The 13077-nt window shown below is 41.1% G+C and overlaps 1 protein-coding gene across 1 annotated transcript in view; it reads right to left on the minus strand.

Moving 5' to 3' along the window:
• Positions 1–6173: 6173 nt before the first annotated feature.
• Positions 6174–13077, minus strand: part of LOC132079983 (connector enhancer of kinase suppressor of ras 2-like) — a 166626-nt gene continuing 159722 nt past the window's right edge. The window contains exons 21-25 of the mRNA XM_059482922.1: positions 10229–10299; positions 9396–9499; positions 7582–8089; positions 7088–7287; positions 6174–6406 (exon numbers count right to left, since the gene is read on the minus strand). Of these exons, the coding sequence (XP_059338905.1) occupies positions 6191–6406; positions 7088–7287; positions 7582–8089; positions 9396–9499; positions 10229–10299 (1099 nt within the window). The 3' untranslated portion in view covers positions 6174–6190. The remainder of the gene's footprint in view (positions 6407–7087; positions 7288–7581; positions 8090–9395; positions 9500–10228; positions 10300–13077) is intronic.

Here is a 13077-nt window from a genome sequence, read left to right on the forward strand (position 1 = left end):
TCATGGAGTCTCCATGATTTTTTTACAAGGCGCTATAGATTTTTATTTATTTTTTTTCTTTTTTGTTATTGAAAACAGTCCTAGTGAAAGTTTGGTTTATAACCTCCTATTGCTACAGAAACAGTAAGAATGTTTATATTTACAAAGAAACAAAGACCATGGAGACCCCATAGCGTTATTTGCCAAAGATTTGAAGTTGGTGGGGTTTGCAAAATACACGTTGTCAGCACGTTGGACAGGTTGAACACCAGCAGTACGATACTCCAGTGCTTTGGTATTTCAACCCCTGAATATACAAAGACATTACTACAGCCTACTTCACAGTTTAATGCAAGTAAAGTGCAAGCCATAGTACAAGGGTGTCATACATTTCCATACATGTAAGCGTTATCTAAAAAAGGCTCTGTACAAGGTTTATTAGTTATTAGTAACCTAGATGGAAGTCACCTATGGCCCAGCAATTAATGGTCTTACAAGGATATTGTCTTTGTAATACAGTATGTGTCGAATGTAAAACGTTTATTAATACTAGTGCATTTCTCTTACATCCTAACCTGTTTTCTCATGAGATTTTCAAGCTGAAATCCTTGTTTCTCAGTAAAACAGAAGTCTTAACTGGTTACAGGGTCTTACTGGTGTTTTGGCCAGCGAACACAGTTTGTTAAGACATATTTGTTTTGTGGTTGCTAGTGAAAAAATGCAATAGTTAATATGTATAATGTGACATCCTTAGTTAATCTGCAGCATTCGGACAGACACATTTACTGTTAGTAAAAAGATCTGTATTGATACCCTCACCAACGCCTGAGCATGAACAATATTCTAGAAATGTGAGGACAGAAGCTACAGGGCTTAGCTGGTCAAACAGCAGGTTGTCGACATATTTGATCATTTTTACAACATTGCTTTCTTTCAAATACTGCTCACACAGTGGCATTAATGCTTAAAGTCCCTAACTGTCACTTCTAACACATGTATGTTCTTCATAAAAATAAAGATATATCTGTCTGGCCTACATTAAGAGTGAATATGGTTCTTTTCCTGAAGGCAGTTTCTGTCTGACTTATTTAAATATTTTTATTAAGAGGAGGTCCCAGTAGTGTATCACCTGTCTTCAAACCTGATAAAAATTTAAACAATATTATTTATAAACCTCCTCCTGGATGTGCAAGAGTGGTATAACCCGTAAAATACAGAAAATAAGCTTTAAAACATGTTTCTTTTTCTATTAGTTATATCCAGAGTGAAGTGTTCCCTGCCCACATGTTAGAGAGTGGAAGTGATCAGAAACATCTCATTTCACTTGTGGGTAATGGGAGCAAAGAAAATAACTATAAACATCAAGTAAGGAAATACAACTTACTAGTTTTGGTTTAAATAGCCATGAAATTTCCATACAATTGCTGATAGGGCTCAGATGTGATTTTCAGAAGGGATTTTCAGATCTGTGCCCACTTAACATCCATCAAGAGCCTCAGCCTTGAGGCTCTGTGAATTCACATTACACAGTGTGAATTCATCTGAGAGAGGAGATGGAGGACCCTTCCCCACAGCCTCCTGCCTGGGAAACCTACCCTGAGCCTCAGCTTTGGTGAGGGAAACATTCTGGAAGAAAAAGAGCTTTTTAATACTGAATATAAACAAATAGCTAATATTGCTTCTCCTGTCTTTCCTGTTATTTCCCATTTTTGGTCCTAGTGGTAAATAAACATCATTTGGCAGCAGGGAAGGTGTGATGTGCTGTGGCCTAAGGCATGTGGTACATGCAAAATCTACCATGGAAAACCTGTGCCCTTCTGGCTGCCCTAAAGCACCATTCCCTACTGTGAAAACTGAGGAGAGAATAAAATCCTTTAGGAGACCCAGGCAACTCTTATTTCTCTAACATTAAATGTGGGGAACCCAGGCATGCCCTGAATGGGGTTCAGGCTGGAGCCCAGCAATACAGACAGGCCTGGGCTCTCTTCCTTAAGGAATCTCCCTAGGACTGGCTCTGGAGACAGAACCTCTGTGGAGAGACAAGACTTGGTTTACTGAAAAATTGAGTGTTTAAAGTATAATTCAATTGCCTGGTGTCATTCTCTAGTTCAGGGGCAGCTGACAGGCATTGCAGAGGGGGCTGGGTTTGTTGTGCTGCATTGTGCCTTAGCCAAGGGTCCTTTTACACAAACCATCTTTGAAGGACTTTGTTCCCCACTGCATGAAAGGTTTGTACCAACTGTTGGTGAATTATCACAAAATAGCTCTGCTGTCTCTCCTCAAGGATCAACAGGCCCCAGCTATATCACCTTGGTCATAAATACTGCTATTTTTGGCAGAAAGAATGCTTTTATCACTTTGGAAGACAGTAAGAATACATGAGGAAAGAATATGGTAAATAAAGTTTGTGATAATCTTGGCCTTTTGCATTTACATTACTTGAGACAAAGAAAAGAATGTTCTTTGTTCTCCTCAGATTTCTGTTGAGTTAAACAATTTTTACCAGATTCTTCATTTTTCTCCCAGAGGTCCTATTAACATTTAAAGTGAAATCTCCTAAAGGTCAGCAGCAGAACTGTACCATTTTTGAGGAGGCTGAGCCCTTCCCAGAGCCTGTAAAGGAACTCCTTCAAAGGTACCTGTGCTGTCCTTCACAGGACCTTGGAGAAGGAGCTGTAACTGCTGAGAGGAGGGAGAGGAGGCTTAGCTGGCCCTGCACAATTCTCTGCAGCACTCATTTCTTTTTCCTTGGAAAAAGCCAGTGGAGCACCACATTCCCAGCTCAAAAGGCAGCAGCCAGAGCTGAATGTCCTGATAACAACGCCCTCCTCCTCCTCCTCTGGTTTTTGTTCGTGTCAATTAGAGCAAGCTCAGGGTAGTTTTCACTTAAAGTAATGAAACCAAGAGAAATGTCTTGGTTCTCTCAGGAAGTGATGCCGAGAGAGCTGTTAAGACACTTTTAAAGATCTGACATGTCACTGAATACAGAACAGTATTAAAAAAGGAGGGGAATCAGTAGCTCAGGGGGAGCATTAAATCAGTTGTAATGAAAAATAGCCGGAACAAAAAGACTCAGCTTGTGGAGTGTCAGAGAAAGTGTATGGGCTGAGACATTTTACCTGAAGCAATTTTGAATGAAGACACTAACTTTAATAAGATCCAGTCAAATAAAGCACATCCAAACAACATTTCCATGTTGTATATGTTAAAAACCAAGTTTTACCTGAGAATTCAGGCAGGAAAACTGGTAAATTATTAAATCTATTGTACAGGTGCTATTTATTTCCCTTGATGAACTCAACAGCCAAGCGTTGTTCTTTTCCTATTTAAAAATGTGGCATCAAAACGACCACAACAATTCCAGCTGCTTTGTACTGTGTGTTCGAGTACCTGTTGGTCCAGGAGAATTGGATGTACTTTAATACATAAGCAGGACTTGCTGCATGAATTTTTAAATACCTTATCTGTATTGTACTTTGCATTCCAGTGAGTTCAAAGGTGGTGAAAATCCAAATAATTGTGCTGTGGTGACTGTGCACATTCCTCTCTGCAGTCCATTTAGACTGGAACCAACATCCAGAAGGAAGAACCCATGGCTGAGAGGGAAGGGCTGCGGGGCGGGGTTCAGGAAATGTGCCAGGAGAATGACAAATTCTTGTGAAATGGCTTCCAAATGCCAGCTGACATTTGTGAAAGAATAGAGTCTTTGTATTGCTTAATTTAGCAATTAGATTTTGCTTGCTCTAAGGCACAAGCAATGCCAGACAAATGGTTCAGACTTTTCTCCCAGTTAATCTTAAGCCCATTAGAGGGAATTTCTCCAGTGTATCTCATCTCATTTCATCTCATGAATCTCCTGGACAATTTATTTGGCCTATTCAGTGCAAATCACATTTGCTGAGAGCTGCTCTGCAAGAGCAGAATGCAGACTCACAATTCCAAGAATTTCAGAAAAGATGATCTCATGACACTGAAAGATTTTTAAGGATAAGCTAAGCAAAAGTATGAACTATCTACTATTTATCTCATCTATTCATATTACAGAAATTGTATTTAAACTTAAAACAGAGATGATCTGTTTTCCCTACTATTTGTGTCATTTCTGAGAAATCTGTCTTCCCAATTATGTTTCTCATTTTCAGCTGTATCGCTAAGTAGTATTCTCTGCTTGCTTGTGACTTCACTGAATATGCTCAGTTATGTCTTGAGTGATGAAGCAGTGGCATTTGAAATCCTTTTGGAAAGCTATTTGGAAACAATATAGATATTTTCATTATGAAAGCACAAACCATCTTTTGAGTTTGAAACAATAGGCATTTTTACATTTCTTTAGGAATTTAGACAGTTCAATCTATGTAACTATTTCTGTGACTATCCATCACTGCTTGCATGTATAATATGAATTCATTTCTAAATGGATTCTATAATTTATTCTGTTGCTCACTGAAAATAAGGAATGAAATTAAGACTGGAAAGAAGCAGGGAGGCAAAGGAAAGGTGTTTTTAATTTTGTCTTTGTTTCTTGCTATGCAATTGTATTTTAAATTGTTAATAAATGAATTTTCCCCAAGTCAGGTTTGTTTTGCCTACAATAACTAGCAGGTGATCTCCCTGTCTTTGTCTCAACCCAGGAGCTTTCCTGTGGCAATTTTCCTCCTCCTGTCCAGTCAAGGTCAGCTCCCCTCAGCTGCTCTGTGGAGACAGAACTGAACACCCAGGACACCTTCACCTGGACTGGCTTTGGAACAATGGAATCTCCTCCTGGATACTAGGACCTCACTGAGATGACATTTTTGCCTCTGTTATACTGAACTGCATGAATTTTACAGTCCTTGATGGATGAGAGACAATTAGGTTTATCTTGTGAAAAAATGATCAGTGAAATCTGTTTCAGAGAAATGACATCAGCTGTATTCACATCCCCTTCATTCTGCCTTTTAGAACTATTCTACAAGCAGAGTCAAAGCAAACTGTGAATGGCTTTGAAATCTATGTTCAGTAGCATCCAGAGCAATCTTTTTCCCCCCCAAGAATACAAGTATTTTCCCCAAAATCTGATTCTTCCAAACCATTCTCACCCAGGCAAGGAAGTGAAATCCACTGTGTGACTTGTGTGTCTTCCCAAACCAATCAATACCGATTGGTTTTTGAATGATGTTTTGAATAACTTCACCCACTTGCAAATGTACTGCTAGCAGTTAAAAATTATTGCCAGACATTACATAATTTTGAATTATGAACTCAGCTATAGATGTCAGTGTATCACAGAATGTAATTGATTAGTTCAGGAGGTTTTTTTAGCTTCATTCTCATGCTTTTTTTGAATTTTGTGACTCACAGTCATGTGTCACTTCAATTCACAGTGAAGAAATGATGAAAACCTGCAGTATGTACCTTACTCAGTGCAGATTTCTTTTTCTTTCACCATGAAATACTTCAAATCCTACTAAAACCTGTTTAAGTTGCAGCATTAGTGAACAACCCATATTGTTCTACTCGTATCTTACCTCTGTGCCAAACCTGTTTGCTCGTGTTCGTTCGTTTAAAGGCAGGCACAGCACGTTACAAACACAGTATTTAAATGGCATGTACAGAGTGCCCATAGGGCCAGACTGGGATCTATTTCTTAGATGTACAGTGTACATTTTAAGGCACACTATAGGGATTGAGTTTACATTTTGATAACTCTGTCCTTTTATTTGCAAAGATGGTCACTACCTGGAAATGTTGCAAAAATAAATGTTCATCTCTAAGAGTGGCCAATGTATTCATGTCTTCATTTTTTATATTTTTTTCTCAAGAAAAAATGCGTGAAAGTGTGAACTTTAGGGAATTTTAAAAGGAAATGTCAACTACCATGTTACATTTTATATACATAGATATGATTTTATATATATCTAAATATATAAAATGATTGCAGGAGCTCATACTATAAGCTGAGTTTTAGTACAGTACTTTAAATATACTGGTATTTATTTTCAGTTACACTTCTGCACCGCTTCTTCCTAATGCAGAGCTCAATACGGACATTGGTTGATAACAGCAAACAAAAAAATTCATAAAGAATATCATTGTCTTATCATGCAATGTAGTAGGCATCCTGTGGCACTATTCTCTTACCCAAGTATTTACAGTACTGCTGAGTACCTTAAATTCACCAGGGTTTGCCTGCCTCTGTCAGGCACCCAGCAGTGGCCAGGCTGAGCTCCTGTCACACATGAGTCTCGATGAAGGAGTGTGTGTGTGTCAGCATTGGGGCTGAGCTTGCCAGTTCAGAGGCTCCGTTTTGAGACTTCCCAGCAGCACTGTACTCACAAATGTCCAGGAAAAACTCATAGTTCTTTAATTTCCAATCTTTGAACTTCTTGGATGTTAAGTTGGGATCGTCCAGAAGGCTGTTGATAACTGTGAGGTCCCCTTCCTTTGCCTGGCAAATTCCAGAAAGACAGAGGAGAGGTCAAAATGAAATTCTGTATTCCAGCACTTTATTTCTTCTTTAATGCCAAGTGCCAGGAAAACTACTATGGAAACTTTAATATTTACCTAAATTCAGGAAGTATTACAGCATAAACTGTTTGACAGCTCAGTCTGTGCCACATGCTACAATTTGCCCACACAGAGTGCCAAATAATCTCCTTTTTTTTCCTTAAGATGGAACATACTTGCTTTGAAGGATTTTTAGTTTCTTTGAAACTTAATTTTAAAGCTACAAAAAAAAAAGCATTAACAATAGAAACGTAAAAGATTAAAGACAGAGAGTGACATTAAGGACAAGGGGCGATGGCTTCCCACTGCCAGAGGGCAGGGTTAGCTGGGATATTGGGAAGGAATTCCTGGCTGTGAGGGTGGGGAGGCCCTGGCACAGGGGCCCAGAGAAGCTGTGGCTGCCCCTGGATCCCTGGATGTGTCCAAGGCCAGGCTGGACAGAGCTTGGAGCAACTTGGGATAGCAGAAGGTGTCCCTGCCCATGGCAGGGGATGGAATTGGATGGGCTTTAAGGTCCCTTCAACCCACCAGCATTCTCTGATGGACAATTAGACTTTTCCAGTTTATATTCCTTGCATACAGATCAGGGATGAAGCCACACAAAATCAGGATAAAGCCTTACTTTTAAAGTGCTCTTGAGGACTCGGATGTGGTGCAGCTTTTCGTTGATCACTGGGTCATTGCATCGCTTCACGAAGGACTTGCGGAACTCCTGCTTGGTGGAGGGACGCTGCTCTCCGAAAGCTGACAGACTGGCTTCTTCCAGAGTTCTGTAGAGCTCTTGCAGACCATCTGTGATATCTTCAATTTCTTTTACGCTTTCTGAAAGGAAACAAAGAACCCTAACAACAAACCTGATCATTCAGATGAAGTCTCTAAAATCAGCAATACTGCAATTCAGTACTATCTTAACCTCTTACTCAGTTCTGCAGTGTTAATTTTGGTGAGACAAGAACATCATCCCAAAGCTCAATTTTTAGCACTAGATCTTGGCATTTCAAGTACAAACGCCTGTGTTTGCCAACATCCAGCAGTTCAACCACAAAATCCTTGCTGAGAACAGTGGCAATACTGCTCTGGATTTTGAAGTGGAGCAGAACATCTCCCAGAGCTTACCTTCTGCACAGAAACTATTGTGCCTTCTAAGAGGAACCTTCTCATCCAGGCTGTCGTCGGTGTCCTCAATGGATTTCACGCGTCCCTTCCCGCGCACGTCTCTGTTCCGGGGCAGGCTTTGGCTGCGCGGTTTCTGGGGCCGCCCGTGGGAGCTGTGTCCCCTGGGACACTCCACCAGAGGAAAAGGGCCATCCTGCTCAAAGTTGTGGCGCCTCTGCACGGGCAGCGTGGCTTGTCTCCGTCTGTCCGGTGACATTCCGGGCCGGCCGCTCGCGTACTCTGCCTCCGGAGGGACGGTCTGGAGGAAATGGAGCCCTGAGCTGGTGAGGGGGGTCTCGATCAGGTCCTGCCACGAGCGCCGTTCTCGGTAGGGAGGCCGGCACCCTGAGGAGTGCGTGCTGCCCGCCGCCTCCGGCCGCGAGTCCTCGGCCGAGGAATGGGAGTACGTGGATTCGCTGGAAAAGTGTCGGCCTTGCTTGGCTTCGGGGAATGGGCTTGAGGAATTCACCTGGAAAGACACAAAACACCTGCCCATGAGATGGTGTTTTGAACAGAAGTGACTGCAGTGTAAAACACTCTGTGATATCTAGTAATCAGATGGACTCATGGGTTGGATTGGTCATAACATGAACCACTGTAAACAGAAGAGAATTAGCAGTGACAACTTTTATACAAGTGCTCTTTGAACCACTCCCTATTCTTGTTTTGCACATTCTCTGCCCACAAGCAACTCCTGATGGAAAGGAAAGTGTAACACTGGTGCAGATTTCCTGAAGACCCATCCAGCTTACACTCAGTGCAGCTGAGGACAGTGGAAGTCTCCAAAAGAAACCATAATTGGATTTCCTTTCTTTTTTTTGTTTTAGGGGCCAAACAGAAAAAAAAAACCAAAAACCAAACCCAAACAACAAAAACTTCAGCACCCAGGAAGATTTTTGGCTGGGGGACTGTTGAACTTGTGAAACTATTTGAATGAATTCTCTGGGTCTGTGTATAAATTTCATTCAAAACAAAGAGAAAGGCAAAAATGTGGAAAAACAGAAAGGGAGGGGCTTAACCTGTATCCCAGTTGATAAAACAGCATCACATGGGTGAAAATCAGTCTGAGCTTCACCCATGTGATGCTGTTGTCTCAGTCACTCTTTCTTTGGTTCTGGCTGTGTGAGGATCATGTCATTCACGCTGAAGAAAAATCTGAAAGAAAAATAGAGAACAGTCCTATCTGTGCTTGGAATCATAGAACAATTATCATAATTGCCTGTGTTTTGTCTAATAGAAATGTTCTGTTTGTAATATTGTCATCACCATGGTATTGTACACAATCTTGTAAAAAAATCCCTGTCCTAGAAAGATTTGTTCTTCAAAAAAGAAGTAAAACATGATTACTGGGTGAATGTGAGCTGATCTTAATCTATAGCATCCAGTATCCAATATTCATAATTGAAAACCAGTCTCAGTTAATACAAACTATCCCATCCATCACATTCTTTTCACATTCTGCAGTGAAAGTAAAATTTGAATATTCTGTTTCTGTTGTGATGCGAAGTTTCACCAATCCTATAAAAAAAGGTTATATTTCCAGTCTGGTGAGAGATGTGTGTCAGGAAACATTTACCTCTCCTTCCTTCCTAACTGATTTGCTAAGGAAAAATCCAGGTCTTGGCTCACAAGGAGCAGCAGTAATTTCATTTTAACAACACATCCGTCTTTGTTTCGCCACCTTTGCGGTGTTTAAACACCCGGGACAAGGGAGGAGCAAGCCCAGGCCCAGGGCTGTTTTTGGTGGCCCTGGCACATGCAGGGGTGTCACTCACTGAGGGGGTGCGGTGGTAGCTGTCACACAGCGTGGAGGAGCCCTCCTGCTTCAGCGTCAGCGAGCCCTCGATGTCGTCCTGGTCGCTCTCGCTCCAGTAATCTGCTGACAAAGCATTCCAGCTCTCACTCGGGTGCTTTTCCACCACAAAACAGATCCCACATTTCAGCAACATCCTTCTAAGGGCAAGGTAAAGTTTCCCAGTCACTGCAGGGCTTGGCAGCCGCTCAGGAAGGGGCTGGTGGGAAGGTCTGGCCCCTCAAACAGGGAAGCTCTGAATGATTTAGGAAAGGGTTACAGAAGGCAGCTCGGGCACCTGACTCCCACTGCACATAAAAACCAACTTCTGCTCCCAGACCTTCACACAGAAGCCTCATTCCAGATGCTGAAGTAGAGCCAAGCCTGAGCACTTCATTTAATTGGGCATAACAGGTTCCACTGTGGGTGATGGGGAGAGGACAAGGCTGGCACCCGAGCTCAGGAGGTGCAAACAAATATTGCTGAAGCACACATTGCCCCAAGTCTCTGCCATTTTTATGGGGATGAACATCCCTGAGGGCTGGGATCTGGGAGATCACACCTCACCCTGAACCCTGCATTCTCTTTACCGCCAATTTTAAATATTTCCTAAAACTACTGCTAAGGATTTTATTTTCTTTGGTGGTGGCACCAATAAATGTAGTTCGAGGAAATGTATTCTTATCAAAATTGATATTTAGAATGATATGGCCATATGTTGATAAAGTCAGTTATGAACTCTCCAGCTTTAGTGAAATACTGAACAGATTTGTCCTGTCTGCTCTCTTCTCCTGATTATAACCACTGAAGCATTACCTTCATCTGGGTGAATATCCTTGTCATCAGGTGTGTAACCAATTGCTGCGAGACCCAAACGATTCATCCATCTAACAGAACAATAAAAATGAGGAAGAGAGGTATTTAAAAGGAACGTCTCATGTAAATCTGAAGGCATCCACATCCTTAATATCTGGAAAAGTCGGACACAACACCTAAACAAAAAGGCTGTTAAACCCATGATTCAGATTTGCTGTGTGTTTGATAAGTGGGAATAAAGGATTTTTCACATTTATTCTGATTGATATTTATTTCAAGAACTTGCCTGAATTGCCAAAAGACTATAAAATAAAATAGACTTATGATAATTATTGTCTGAAAGCCTGTGTTGGGAAATTAAAGTTGTATTAAACTTGTATCCTCAGAAAGCTAAAACAGCCTATGGCAGTTTGGTTATTTGCTAGTCTGGATTCACAATGCTGGTGATATAAACACTTAGTGTTGTTGAGCTGTGATATCAACATTATTTTCCCTTATTTTGTTTAATACAGACTTTTGGGTTTCTAAAGTCTTGGTAAACTCCAAGTGTTTCAATATTTGCATTTCACATTGGATGTGTGAAATTGGTTTCTTTCTTTGTCCTCAAATTATTTAGTTTGATAGAAAAGAAGATTCTTTACTTCCTTAGGGAAATATTATAGCTAATCTTGGGGAAAGTACCTTTTGAGTTTTCTTTATGTAAGATTACTAGATGTTTACACAATATATAATTAAAAAACTAGGAGGAAAAGGAAATTAACACACAGAGGGAAAAGTCACTTCTTAATGTTCAGCAAATGGAAAATAAAGAATTATCTTATTTTCATCAACAAGGAGATATAACCAAAGAAAAAAGCCCTAATTGTGACATCTATAATGCCTGGGATGTTTTGAACCATTCCCTTCCTTGGTGACTAAATTCTTAATTATCTAATTAATTTCCCAGAAAATTGATGTGAGAGTTTATCTAGAAGCAGCTCTTTTTCCTTTTCGAACATTTGCAACATCAAATTTGTTAATAATTATCTTCTTGGTTAATGAATATTATAATGACAAAGCCATCTTTCACAGGCCTCAAGTCAGACATTAGTGAACAGTACATGCAAAATCAAAAGGACGAGTTGTTTTGCAGATCAAAACAAGAAAACTCTTCAGCGTCATTCTTTCCCACTTGTACTAGAGGAGAAAAAAAAGCTTTTAAGGACGTGAGTGTGACTGTTATTGTCCAGGAGAGGGGTGTGTGGGAGATGGGAGGCGCAGCAAGGAGGCAGAAAGCGAAGGGAGAGTGAACTGTGCACTAAAAATAGCTCAGAGTCGAGCACGTATTGATCCCCTGCTCGCAGCAATGATCCTCATCTCTGCCATTGGTACAGCCCCGGCTCACAGAGGCTCTGCCTGGATCTCATGGCTTTCCCAAGCAGCCAAAGGGGACCACAACATTCACTTCTTACAGGGAATTCTGAGAGAGTTTAATTTACTTGCAGAACTATGAAAATCAAGAACTGTACAATCATACTGCTTTGCCTCTCAGTATTAAGGCAGAAGTCAGCAAATTGGAGATGAAAATGGAAATGATGATTAGTTTTCCCAAATACCAAATGCAGGCTTAGCACTGCTGACAGCCCTTGTTTGCATCAGCACATCAATAACTCATCTTTATCATGAGGGAAGTACATTTAAAATGGATTAACAGATTTCCAGAAGAGCTTTAGCACAGTGGTCTCCAGCATCATTTCCCTCAGCTCACGGTGCCTGCATTGCCTGGGGTTTGCTCCCTTGCAGGGCAGATCCTTCACTGCAGGACTGGCAGTGACATCACTCCTTTATCAGCATTTCTATTCACCAGTTTTTCATCATTTGTTCCTGAATTTCTGAACTCATTAGCACTGGAGCAAAATAGCTTCAGTCATACTTTACCATATGCCTTTGGTAATTAAGCAGGATGGCTCAGTGCCTTCAACTGAGGTTCTGCTTAAGCACCAATGATAAATTAGGACTAATTACCATTTTCCAAGTTAAAACAGACACAGCCATTTGTGTGGTCAGTGTATGGAAATTTATATCGTCTTAAATTTCTTGCTGAATTTCTTTTGCTCATTGTTAATTTTAGGGTGCCGGATGTTGGAAGCAAACACAGACACCAGCTGAAGTGTTAGGATTAACCTCCCAGAGCCAGGGATGCTCTGAGGATACCCAGAGCATCAGTTTTATGCACATGGCCTCAATGGCCAAATCTGGAATTAGCTGAAGTTAATCTTCCTTCTCTAAGGCTGCTCAGGCTTTTCTCTTCCAAAGGCCAAGATCATCCCCACCAGAGTTACAAGGACTTTCTTACCTCATTTACCACAATTCAGAGTCAGCTCCTGGCCAAGCCCACATAAAAGGTTATCTGATGACATTCAGTGGCTTATCATGGTAAAATCTCTTCTGGTAAAAGAACTAGAATCTCCATTTTAGGTTTTGTGTTTTTAAGAAAAGCATGAGTGAATGTTTTTGAGGTTAATCAGGAGATATACAAGTGGTGAGATTACAGCTCATTTTCTAACAGTTAATTTTTTTTTCCCAAGGAAATGCAAGCTCAGTTCGAAGGAACCCTGCATAAACTTGATGAATTTCCTTGATGAGCAAACCACTTTCATTTCTCAGAAAACTGCAGGTTTTTCAAGGTTATAAAAAGCTCTTTGTGGAGAGCCTGGAAAGGCAGGCAGTTGGTTCTGAACTGTCCCAGGTGCCCTGTGGGCAGAGGCTGGGTTCCAGCTGGCCCTGGAGCTCCTGGCAGAGCTGATTCTGTAGGGATGGAGGATGCACAGCCCGGGGAGGGGCTGGGTGCTCCAGCTGCCAGCACAGCC

Source organism: Ammospiza nelsoni, chromosome 15, assembly GCF_027579445.1.
Source record: "Ammospiza nelsoni isolate bAmmNel1 chromosome 15, bAmmNel1.pri, whole genome shotgun sequence".
Taxonomy (NCBI): domain Eukaryota; kingdom Metazoa; phylum Chordata; class Aves; order Passeriformes; family Passerellidae; genus Ammospiza; species Ammospiza nelsoni.